The 12,166-nt window shown below is 34.8% G+C and overlaps 3 protein-coding genes across 8 annotated transcripts in view; 2 read left to right on the top strand and 1 right to left on the bottom strand.

Annotated features, from left to right (window-relative positions):
- Positions 1-6,983, bottom strand: part of LOC107707455 (aryl hydrocarbon receptor nuclear translocator-like protein 1) — a 17,710-nt gene extending 10,727 nt beyond the window's left edge. For 2 of the 4 annotated variants that reach the window (XM_016511453.1, XM_016511457.1), the window contains exon 1: positions 2,342-2,444. The gene's annotated coding sequence lies outside the window, so the exon portion shown is untranslated. Of the gene's footprint in view, positions 1-2,001; positions 2,027-2,341; positions 2,445-6,948 lie in introns of those variants that run through there. The other 2 variants (XM_016511455.1, XM_016511456.1) reach the window with 2 other exon arrangements.
- Positions 3,866-6,863, top strand: LOC107707456 (loss of heterozygosity 12 chromosomal region 1 protein homolog). Of its 2 annotated transcripts, none has more exons than XM_016511461.1 (5): positions 3,866-4,129; positions 4,323-4,392; positions 4,597-4,740; positions 5,793-5,950; positions 6,031-6,863. In XM_016511461.1, exons 2-5 carry the CDS (start codon positions 4,335-4,337, stop codon positions 6,256-6,258), a joined length of 588 nt encoding a protein of 195 aa, XP_016366947.1. In that variant the 5' UTR covers positions 3,866-4,129; positions 4,323-4,334; the 3' UTR covers positions 6,259-6,863. The 2 variants fall into 2 exon arrangements, with proteins under 2 accessions (XP_016366947.1, XP_016366946.1); XM_016511460.1 differs by having other exon boundaries at positions 3,868-4,129; positions 4,303-4,392.
- A 1,563-nt stretch (positions 6,984-8,546) lies between the features above and the next one.
- LOC107707453 (uncharacterized protein C12orf29 homolog) lies at positions 8,547-12,130 on the top strand. 2 transcript variants are annotated; one of them, XM_016511452.1, is made up of 7 exons: positions 8,547-8,802; positions 9,351-9,465; positions 9,828-9,923; positions 10,085-10,201; positions 10,313-10,510; positions 11,161-11,330; positions 11,418-12,130. In XM_016511452.1, the coding sequence occupies exons 1-7, from the start codon at positions 8,713-8,715 to the stop codon at positions 11,601-11,603; spliced, it is 972 nt and encodes a 323-aa protein (XP_016366938.1). In that variant the 5' UTR covers positions 8,547-8,712; the 3' UTR covers positions 11,604-12,130. The 2 variants fall into 2 exon arrangements, with proteins under 2 accessions (XP_016366938.1, XP_016366937.1); XM_016511451.1 differs by having other exon boundaries at positions 9,348-9,465.
- The last annotated feature ends 36 nt before the right edge of the window (positions 12,131-12,166 follow it).

Genomic DNA, 12,166 nt, shown 5'->3' with positions numbered 1-12,166 from the left:
GTAGGTATGTGGGGGCGTGTTCGAACGAGCCGTTTTAGGTAGGTGTGTTTGACTCTTAACTTTTATGAAGAATATCTCTTTGGATTTGAGACTTTAATCTTTGCAACTTTACAGATCTTCTTTATGCACCAAGAGCTTGTAACACTCCAAAGAGAAAGGAAAAATTGAAATCGCATCATATGACCCCTTTAAAAAACTCGGTGGTTTTATTCTCATCGCTCATGCACCACCATCACTCCACCCTTCTACAAATGATCTATTCTCGAATGCGTGGGCTAGCCCAAACAGACTGCCAAAGATAAAGAAAAAAAAAAAAAAAGAGGAAGAAAGCGACGAGCAAAAAAGATAAAAGTAGGTCATCTCAGTTTATTCGAATTCAAGACGATTTCAGTATGGTGAAAGCCAAATATGCAAATTAAATCTCCCTTCATGGCAACTGTATTATAATGTCACATTTAAAGATTATACCTGTATTACTCCTAATTAAGAGCCTCATTTCAAGTTGTTACAGACAAATTCAGGAGAAACATTACGTGTGAATGAACGGAAAAATTCCAGATGTGGTTTAAGGAAAAACAACTAATTCAGGAAGTAAGTGCAGATGAACGCCCTAATGATGAGTGCTTGATGCTGTACTTTAGGAATGCAGTTACGTCAAACGAACACCACACACCCATCTTACAATATGGAAGCAGCACTTTCACATAACTTGTTAGACTTGTCATGAGTCATGACTGAAAGCAGACTGTCTTATAAGATATATTATTTTTCACAAATGTAAAGCTGGACCAAGTTGTCACATGCATTTCAAATGATTTACATTCATTAGGAACTATTTGGTGTTCAATGGTAATTCATATGTAATATTAACATTTTAAAATATTAGTATTATAAATATTTAACATTTATTAATATTGTATTAACAACAACAATTATTTATTAATACTGTATTAACAATTAATTTTAATATTAGAAATCTAAAATATTAAATTAATACATTTAATAATGATTAAAAATAAATTAATAATGAAAAATTTTGATAATTAAAAATACAGAAATTAAATTAAAATAATGTTTAAATTAATTTCATTTAATTATAAATATTAATATTTAAACTAAATTAATATTTGTAACACTGTAATAATAATAATGAAGTGTGCCAAAATAAGCTGCACTACTGGGGCATGTTCTCACAAGTGGGCAACTATTATGTTAAATGAATGTTCAAATGTTTTTGTAGTCAAGAGTTTAAGGTTTGTGGCTTAAATACAGATTTTCCCTTTGAAATATAAATCCATGCTAAGAAATATTCACTCAAGTAAAAATATGACAACTAGCCCTGTCTGCCCTATACAGTGTTTACTGTTTTGCAATGAAAGCATTTCCATTTGGCTTTTAATTTAAAGTTTCTAATTATATTCTCATCATAAAAATAAGCGAAAAGTTGAGCTGAAAATTTCGGCATAATATATCCAGCATGATCTGAGAATGATGCAAAGAACATTGTGTGCTTCAGTGAAAGCAAGAACATCTGACCTTTTGCAAAAGTGACTTCTGGTCAGTGTCACACATTTGCTTGCATTTGTATCGTTGCCTAGTAATACTGCATAATCTTAAACATTCCATGTTTAAAATATCAGATTTTTAAATGGATTTTGGACACCGTTGTATGCATATAGTACTCAGGCTAGTACTCTGGCTACTACTCAGTAGCCTACGCAGACTGGTTTAAAAAGGCACATCTGAATGGTGACTACCCTCACGCCCGTTATCTGTTCTCTGAAACTGCCATTTAAAATGGCAACAAAACGGACATAGAGAAACCGCAATCGGAAGCATAATGACGCCACTGTAGCCCTGAGCTGCCTACCTAGAAAGCATCACTTGAGAGAGCCTACGAATCCTCCCAAAAATGCTGTCTAGGTAGACAGCTCATAAGGATTTGAGACCCAGCACCAATTTAGAAGGCGAAAACAGTTGATATAATGCAAACGTAAGTACCTTTTGAAGTGACTAATCAACCCACACAGGAGGCTCAAGTACACTTGCGCTCCACCATCTTAAAGGGGACGCAGACCATTAACCTCACATCGATGATGGGTGTGGGTTTGTGGCTGCGCTCTGCTATGATTTATGACTTTCTAACTAAATCACTGACAACATGGTGTTTTTGTTGTTGTGGCAGCTGCATTGGTTCTAAGGTATTCAACCTGAGAAATGTCACCGACGCCCCTCCTACTGAAATCAATATGCGAGCGGACAAAAAACCCGCACATAAGACATCGACAAGCAATACGCAATACTTAGACCTAATGGTCAAACGTCAAATCATCACACTTACCGGAGGAATAACTCAACATCACAGTTCGTTTCGGTTATTTGACGTCCGGTCCGTGAGGAACTGTGACATAAACGGAATCAGTCTCTGACCTACTTTTCTTTCCTTCGTGTGACTGTCGGACCACTAACCTATATTTTTCACCAATAGGATCTTTGGATAAAAAGGTGCACTTGTTGTGGCCAGTCAGAATGGCGGTTACATTTCACGGAGGAATGATTGACACACGGATTGGCCAATCAAACAGGGCTTCTTGCGATTCACCGACATGGCTGATGATCCCAGTGGTTCTCATGTTGCTGCATTGTGTCTAATGTTCTTGCCCCTTTGAGAAACAGATGAGATTTTTGGAAAATCATTAGCTTAACCTGTAGAGCTTTTAATTTCTTTGAGAGAGATGCCGAGTTTTTTTTTTTTAGTAATTACGTTAACAATTGGAATATGAATGTGTTCATAACATATCCTATTGAAAAAACAAAGGAGGGACAGTGGTAGTGGAGACAATAACCAACTGGATAAATAAACAGATACAACTATAAAAGAATAATTGCAGTTTTTCTTCCATATATGGAATATGTAACAGCATTACAATATTCATAATAGTATTGTTTATAAAAAAATGTGTCTGTTTAAATAAATGTACACATTAGTTACTATTAATTTCTTGTGTTGCTTTACGTTTTTTTGTTTGTTTGTTTGTTTTTGAAAGAAGAAGAAGAAGAAGAAAAATACCAGAAGTTTAAAATTACTACCCAAAACCTTAGGTACTCTTTAGAGTACAAGGCTGGCTCCTTTAAATGTATTATTCATGCAGCTTGTCACACCACATGAATATTTAAAATAAACTAATGTACACTGACAAAAATCTGATTAAAAAAGGTCCAGTTATTAAATGTAGAAGATGAACAGTTTGATAAACATTTTGACTAATTTACCACAAAATCAGTTTTAGAATGAATAATTATAATAAAAGTTATTAGCAATGTATATCATTCTAAATGCATTACGATCTATGATGATATAGTATCACTTATTTCTATATTAATTATAATAAATTATATATTATAAATTCAAACATAATAATAAGCAAAGGATCAGGTCATTTTAAATGTATTGTCTAAATTGCCAGACTGTGCTTCTCTCTCTCTCTCTCTCTATCTCTCACCTTTAAAAAAAAAAAAAAGTTGAATAGAGAGATACTACACTATATACAGTGAACACAATTTGTAGGTATATAATTTGTGTAGGCCAATAGATTAAATATATTTTTGCAGCGGTGTAAGCTTTATATACACTAAAATATGTGTCATCTTAAACAGATTATATAATGTAGGCTATGTAAAAGTTACATATGATTTTTAAAATCAGCCTTTAAAAAGTGATTTAATTCATTTTATGTTACTATTTTTCTTAATTAATTTAGTTTCCTCTCTATCTCGCTCTCTTAATATAGAGTGTACTTTTCTTTTAGTTATAAATTAAAAACTATCAAAGAAACGAGAAAATCTCATACGTCTGGCCTGAATGGTCACATGTAAACAAACTCGTGACGTCATCACCCCGCGTCACATGTTATCAGACCGGATGTTTCATTTGTTCCTCTAGTGATTGTAACCTTATTTGCTAATAAATATAGATTGTGAACGTTATCAGCAACCAGTATTGTGGTTTAACATCTCGCAATGTCTTTAAGTTACGTAAGCTACAATGTAAAACATCAGCAAGCGGTTCATTCAACTAAACAGTTAGCCGAATGAAATCGCCCGTTAAACAGCTGAAAATAACATTAAGGTAAGTTAAGCCTTTCGTAGTTATGCATGTGTATTAAATCAAATTTCAAGAACCAGATTTGTATCGTACTTATGTATTAGATGTCTAATCTTTGTTTTATAATGTAAAATGTTATACAAAATGTATAATTATTATGATATCTAAAATATAATTTGTCATTTGTTTTGGTTCAGCGCTTGTGTTGAATGCATAGACCGAGTGCACCATGGGTGCTGAACAGAGTGGAGATGCTGAACATAAACATTCAGACTTCAGCGCTTCAGGTACTCAACATTATATTAGTAACGCGATTTTTACTTGCTCATGCTATGTTTATACTTGATGTTAAATATGTTCCTCGTGGAAACGACATAAGCATCTTTAAAGATTTTTTTTTTATTATAGACATATATTTGTTAGAATGGAGGTGTTACTTATGTTGTATATATTCTACCATACTTGTTAGTAAGTCTGTCTCGTTGTTTCAGTTGTACCCTCTCCAGCCAAGCATAGAGCCAAAATGGATGACATAGTAGTTGTTGCCCAAGGAACTCAGTCATTACGGAATATCCATAATGATCCAGATGTAATAAAGCTACAGGAAATTCCCACCTTCCAGCCTCTTCTGAAAGGTAAGCAGCAGTCCAAATGCCAACTATCTATTAGTTTAGGTTTTGTAGGCGAATAAATGGTTTATAATAGGTCTGGGTTGACAATATAAATGAATTTATTTTAACTGATTAACCGATATCGATAATCCTGAAATCAATCTTTTAGTCTATGGTGATTTCAGTTACTGCTCTAACAAAACTTCACTAAACGTATTATTTGTAGTGCACATCCCATCCAATAAATTGGATGTGCTGCTACTTTTCATATGAAACAAATTCTTATCTTTTAAAATCTGTCAATTTTAGTTTATTGTGGTGTGACATCTACCAAATTCAAAATAGAGCATTTTGATAAATATATGCAGTGCACTATATTACATACTCATATTTTTACTTAAGCTGTTAGGGATGTCTTCATTATTTAATGTATGTTTGAATAAATCTTTCATAAACACATTTTCATGACAGCCACTGGTTAAAGGTTTATATTTGAATAACGAATTGAAGTAGAAACATATGGAAAGCTTATTTCCACCATGAAATGAAAATATAAAAAAAGGTAATTGCAAATTTTCATCTCACAATTCAGACTTTTTTTTCCCTCTCAGAATTCTGAGTCTATATCTCACAATTCTGACTGTTTTGTCAATGAAAATTAAGTTTGCATCTCACAATTTTGACTTTTTTCTTGGCATTGTGAGTATACATTACGCAATACCTACTTTTTTCCTCACAATTCTGAGTTTACATCTTACAATTCTAACTTTTTCCCTCCCAGTTGCGAGTTTATATCTTGCAATTCTGTTTTTATTTCCCAAATGTTTAGACACCTAACAAATTCAGATTTTTTTTCTCAGAATCACAATTGCAATATATAAATAAGCAATTCTGTGGAAAAAAGAGAAAAAGTTGCAAATACCTTTGTTTTTCGTAGTGAAATAAACTTCCATAGAATCATAATTATATAATTAAAAATCTGATATAAAAACGAATAATAAAATTTGGACTGTTATCAATAAGTTCATAATGATATGAATCACAATTTGAGCCTACTATTGGTGTCATTCTCTCAGGTGTGCTCAGTGGGCAAACCTCCCCCAGCACTGTCTGTTTAGAAAAGCTGGATTCGGCACAGGTGCTGCAGCTGTGTGTCCGATATCAGGATCATCTACACCAGTGTGCGGAAGCTGTTGCCTTTGACCAGAACGCTCTGGTCAAGAGGATCAAAGAGGTATTCACCATCATTTCTAATGGATTTTACTGTTCCGACAAGCCAGCTTTAAATGCTGACCTGTTTTTTTTTTTTGTCAGATGGATCTGTCAGTGGAGGCGTTATTCAGCATTATGCAGGAAAGGCAAAAGCGATACGCCAAGTACGCCGAGCAGATCCAGAAGGTCAATGAAATGTCAATGATTCTGAGACGCATCCAGATGGGCATTGACCAGACGATACCACTGATGGAGCGTCTCAACAACCTTCTGCCCGAGAGCGAGCGCCTGGAGCCCTTCAGCATGAAACCTGATGGAGAAATCAAATAGAGTCTGGCAACATCTGGAAAATAGAGTTCATAGTGGGTTCACTGATTGACTTTTTTCTTTCTAGAGACCTACCTCAGGTCATGTCTGGTTGTTACTTATGAAACTTCTCACTTTACTATATTTTGAAAGGCTTATTGCGTGCCTGGATCAGGTGTTATTTGGCGTAGAAAACGTTACATGGTACAAAATGGAAAAACTATAATACCAAAATGGTAAAGGCTTGTGTATATATTTACTTAAAAGGCTTAATTGAGTGCTTTTAAAGGGAATGACAACATGTAATTCTGCCTCTGTAATTTAAAATGTTATTTAATGAGGAGTCATTAATGCATATGATGCTATTAAAGTTGTTGGCATTAAATCGTTTATACATACCCTGTCTGTTTTCTCAAGATTTATTAATGATAATACTTTTGGAGGACAGAAAATAGTTTTATAGCATTGTTATGTGATTAGGTTTGATAATTCTTTAAAGAGTCTCAGTAATATTGGTCATAGTAATTCTTTCTATTCAGCTGAATTAGACTTTTGACAGTCAGCTGAACTATTTCTCTGAAGTTCAGAGCTAAACTGATGATGGAGCATGTAAAAAAAAATAAAAAAGTCAATTTTCAATGCCGTTGTAGAAATTCACTCAGTGATGATTATAGTTTTTAATGTAATTTATTAATTTGCTTAACATTTACTCACCCTCAGAACGTCCAAGATGTCAATGAGTTTGTTTCTTCATTGGAAAAGATTTGGAGAAATTTAGCATTACATCACTTGTTCACCAGTGGATCCTCTGCAGTGATTGGTTGCCGTCAGAATTAGAGTCCAAACAGCTGATACTAACTTCACAATATTCCACAAGTAAATCACACAGCTCCAGTCCATCAATTAATGATTTGTGAATTGACAAGCTGCGTGTTTGTAAGAAACAAATCTATCCTTAAGACATTTTAAGTTAAAACCGTTGCCTCTGGTCAATATATAAATCCATAATCCATATTGCTTCCTCCAGTGGATCCAGTAATTAGCAAGTGATTTAACACAAAATTTAAAAAAATCTATTCAGATGAAGAAACAAACACGCATACATCTTGGATACCCTGCAAGTGCGTACATTTTAAGCTAATTTTCACTGATTCGATAATTACTGAGAGTAATTTGATCTTAACATGGCGCCCCCATGAGGCGACCCGCTCCGTGAAGATTAAAGCATAGTATTTAAAGCACTATTAATTTATTTATGTGTGAAAACATTTTAAAACAAACTTTAAAAAAATACAGAATAAAGTCGCAATGACCTTTTTGTTGTTGTTGTTTGTTTTAGCTCCGAGATAGATGCTCATCAAACCTGCTTACTATAAAAAAACAAACAGTTCACTCTCCGTTCCAATAGATGGCGACAAAGATCATCTTAACGTAACAGACTACAGAATGAGAGGGAGGAAATCTGAACAAAATAGCACTGGGCGCATGTGAATGGCTGATCTGAAAATGTGTTGATATCGTCAGTCCATATTCAATCTGTAAAGCAACACAGCCCGTAATAAAGCGGATTAACAGCAGCGATAATGCGGCGTCTGGGTTCAGTGCAGCAGAAGATCCCATGTGTTTTCCTAACGGAAGTGAGAAACGAACCATCCAGAAAACGCGACTGTCAGGTGGGTAAAATAAAACATTTTTGTGTACGTGTTACTCTCATGATTGCCGTCAGAATTAGAGTCCAAACAGCTGATACTAACTTCACAATATTCCACAAGTAAATCACACAGCTCCAGTCCATCAATTAATGATTTGTGAATTGACAAGCTGCGTGTTTGTAAGAAACAAATCTATCCTTAAGACATTTTAAGTTAAAACCGTTGCCTCTGGTCAATATATAAATCCATAATCCATATTGCTTCCTCCAGTGGATCCAGTAATTAGCAAGTGATTTAACACAAAATTTAAAAAAATCTATTCAGATGAAGAAACAAACACGCATACATCTTGGATACCCTGCAAGTGCGTACATTTTAAGCTAATTTTCACTGATTCGATAATTACTGAGAGTAATTTGATTTTAACATGGCGCCCCCATGAGGCGACCCGCTCCGTGAAGATTAAAGCATAGTATTTAAAGCACTATTAATTTATTTATGTGTGAAAACATTTTAAAACAAACTTTAAAAAAATACAGAATAAAGTCGCAATGACCTTTTTGTTGTTGTTGTTTGTTTTAGCTCCGAGATAGATGCTCATCAAACCTGCTTACTATAAAAAAACAAACAGTTCACTCTCCGTTCCAATAGATGGCGACAAAGATCATCTTAACGTAACAGACTACAGAATGAGAGGGAGGAAATCTGAACAAAATAGCACTGGGCGCATGTGAATGGCTGATCTGAAAATGTGTTGATATCGTCAGTCCATATTCAATCTGTAAAGCAACACAGCCCGTAATAAAGCGGATTAACAGCAGCGATAATGCGGCGTCTGGGTTCAGTGCAGCAGAAGATCCCATGTGTTTTCCTAACGGAAGTGAGAAACGAACCATCCAGAAAACGCGACTGTCAGGTGGGTAAAATAAAACATTTTTGTGTACGTGTTACTCTCATGATCAAAACCCTATAGACATTATGAATGCATTACAATATGGCGCATGCCTACTGTCAACGTCATTATTTTTAATTCATGTTTTCATTATTATTTTAATCAGTGCATTGCACTGAGAAACTGACCCAAAGCAATATGCATATCGAGTAATAAGTATATTTATAAAGCCCATTTAAAAGCAACAGTACTGATCTAAAATTGCCATACAATAACATAAAACATTGCACACACACACACACACATATATGTGGAAATCACTGGTGTATATTCAAGCCAGTTATTTCCATATCCAAAATTAGGATTTTTATTAATTTTATTATTAATTAATTTGTTTTAAGGGGAACCGTATCTCTGGGCTCGCTTGGATCAGAAACCCACCAAGCAGGCAGATAAGAGAAAAAAATAAATGAATAAAAATGCACGGGTAAAATGCATCATGCATTGTATATTTATTAGATTGAATTGTTTATTAAAAGATTTTACTCATTCTCGTTCTCATTCTGCAGCAGTTTCAGGTGGTGGCCACTGAGAATGTGAACCCTGCTGCTCTTGAATCAGATATTCACTGTGCAGTAGCAACTGAGAAGATTGATGGGACATGCTGCTATGTCACCACATACAAAGGTATAATCTGTGGCTATAAATTAGTGGGTTGATAAGATTTTTTAAAAAGTTTTTTGAAAGAAGTTTCTAATGCTCACCAAGGCATTTGATCAAAAATACACTAAAAACAGTAATTTCGTTAAATAATATTACAATATAAAATTTACTTTAATATGTAATTTATTGCTGGCAAAGCTGTCGAAGCTTATCCTTTAGAAATCATTCGAATATGCTGATTTGCTGCTTCAGAAACATTTATTATTAATATCAACACACACACACACACATATATGTGGAAATCACTGGTGTATATTCAAGCCAGTTATTTCCATATCCAAAATTAGGATTTTTATTAATTTTATTATTAATTAATTTGTTTTAAGGGGAACCGTATCTCTGGGCTCGCTTGGATCAGAAACCCACCAAGCAGGCAGATAAGAGATTCAAAAAGCACCAGTATTTGCAGAAGACCTGCAAAGGTATATTGGTCCAAAATGAATCTTTTTGTATGATTTAACTTTACATAAATATTAGAATTAACAGTGTTATTTCTTGGGTTAACAAGAAACTGTCACAACGCAGTGAATAATTATGAAAGTTCTAAACATCGGATATTTTTTGATTTTCTACTAAATAACAGGATTTGTGTGGAACGTAGATGAAGATTTCCGAGAAGTGCCAGAATCCTGGATCGCTGCTCACAGAGTCCAGCATGAGAATGGCCATCCAGTGCCGGACGAACATGGACACATTCCAGGTGGGTTGGTGTCTCTGGAACACACTCTTATTCCTGATCTTCCTGTCACAAGTTATACTGTACTGAGTGAAAATAAAGGCTGCTGATGGCATAGATATATCTGTCATGAAGGTTGGGTTCCGGTGGATCATACCAACAAGCAGTACTGCTGGCACGCCTCTGTGGTCAACTATGATTCTGCTGTTGCCCTTGTCCTGAAGACACACGGGGAGGATGAAGGGTTGCTTGAAATTGTCAGCATTCCTCTAGTAGACCTCATAGAGCAAACCCTTGAGCTTATCGGAACCAACGTTAATGGAAATCCATATGGTAAATATAATGTACTGATTTTTTTGTTTTTGAAAAAAGTCTCTTCTGCTCACCAAGGCTGCGTTTACTTGCTCAAAAACAGTAAAAAATGTAATATTGTGAAATATTATTTAATAATAAAAAAGAACTGTTTCTACTTGAATATATTTTAAAATGGAAGTTATTCCTGTGATGACAACGCTGAATTTTCAGCAATCATTACTCCAGTCTTTAGTGTCACATGATCCTTCAGAAATCATTCTGATGAAACCATTGTTTTTTTTTCTGAATTCTTTGAAAGTTCAAAAGACAGCACTTATTTGAAATAGATTTTTTTTAACATGGATAATATTTTTACTCTCATTCAAAGTGAACATTTCTTGCAAAAAAAAAACCTTTGAATGCTAGTTTAACTGTTAAGGAAGTAAGAAACTGACAGGAATTCGGGACAGGGTTCCTCAAATCTTGCCCTGGAGGGCCAATGCGCTGCAGAGTTTAGCTCCGACCCTGATCAAACTCACCTACCTGTGATTTTCTAATGATTCTGAAGACACTGATTAGTATACTCAGGTGGGTTTGATTAGGGTTAGAGCTAAACTCTGCAGGAAAGTGGATCTCGTGGGCCAGATTTGAGGATCCCTGGTTTAGGAAGTAACTCTGTGATTCCGTAGGTTTGGGAAGTAAGAAGTATCCAGTCCATGTTCTGGTGCCCCACGGGGTCCTGCGCATCTGGAACCCTCCTCCAGTGGATTTCCAGCAGCTGTATTCCTGGTTTCAGGAATGCCAAGAGGGACGAGTGGAGGGAATCGTTTGGCACTGTGATGACGGGACACTGATCAAGGTAAATAAAGGGTTCATACATTAAAGCGTCACTCTTCTGATGCAGTTATCAACATTTCCTTCAGATCAAATCATTTGAACTCTTCAGATACACCGGCATCATCTCGGTTTGAAATGGCCTGTCGGTGACAGCTTCCTGAACACCAGACCTGTGGTTGTCCACGTAGATGAAAAGCCTGATCCAGATGCTTCCGAGAAGGACTTGTTCAAATCATTTTCCAGCATAAACAGAAAACTCTTCAGCTGCATACAGGACATTCAGTTTGAACCCTGATCCCATAAAATGAAACTACCAAACATTCCTGATAAATCTGGTTTTAACCAGAGTGAAGAACCTTTGGCAACACTTAATACTGGTCAAAAATGCCTGTTGCGATTTTTCCCATTGACATTTTGCTCATATATGCACTTAGATATGTGATGTGCGCGAATGCTGTGATTGCTTTATATTTGCCACTTTTTCTTTTCTTTTAGAGAGTGGAAGTGTTTTTTTATTTAATTATAAATGTTTTATTTAATTCTTAATTTTGTTTGTTTAAATAGTTTTCAGAGGATGGTTCAGCAATATGTATATAAATAAATGGAAATTGACATTGATCGCCATTTATTACAACTAAGGAGTTTCAAAAATGAGGCAGTGATTGATAGATTATACATGTAAAAACCTTTCATTTTTGCTAGTGAGGCCATAAATCACAAATATTGTAAAACCTAACATTATATGAAAATGTTATAATATTTTACAAAAAAAAAAAAAAATGAACCTACTTATGAAACATTGTAACTTAATTGTACTTGAATATAAAGCGAATTAACATTGTACATATTTGGCTCTAA

Source organism: Sinocyclocheilus rhinocerous, unplaced genomic scaffold (assembly GCF_001515625.1).
Source record: "Sinocyclocheilus rhinocerous isolate Xijiao unplaced genomic scaffold, SAMN03320098_v1.1 scaffold534, whole genome shotgun sequence".
NCBI lineage: Eukaryota > Metazoa > Chordata > Actinopteri > Cypriniformes > Cyprinidae > Sinocyclocheilus > Sinocyclocheilus rhinocerous.
The sequence above is the reverse complement of the archived record's forward strand: the minus strand, read 5'-3'. Positions and strand labels throughout refer to the sequence as shown.

Excerpts from the sequence above, each read along its gene's own strand:
- LOC107707456 (XM_016511461.1), top strand. The coding sequence starts at position 4,335 with ATGGGTGCTGAACAGAGTGGAGATGCTGAACATAAACATTCAGACTTC. Across the intron at positions 4,741-5,792 it reads CTTCCAGCCTCTTCTGAAAG|GTGTGCTCAGTGGGCAAACC; the intron begins GTAAGCAGCAGT and ends TCATTCTCTCAG. Across the intron at positions 5,951-6,030 it reads TGGTCAAGAGGATCAAAGAG|ATGGATCTGTCAGTGGAGGC; the intron begins GTATTCACCATC and ends TTTTTTTGTCAG.
- LOC107707453 (XM_016511451.1), top strand. The coding sequence starts at position 8,713 with ATGCGGCGTCTGGGTTCAGTGCAGCAGAAGATCCCATGTGTTTTCCTA. Across the intron at positions 10,511-11,160 it reads CGTTAATGGAAATCCATATG|GTTTGGGAAGTAAGAAGTAT; the intron begins GTAAATATAATG and ends GTGATTCCGTAG. Across the intron at positions 11,331-11,417 it reads ATGACGGGACACTGATCAAG|ATACACCGGCATCATCTCGG; the intron begins GTAAATAAAGGG and ends TGAACTCTTCAG.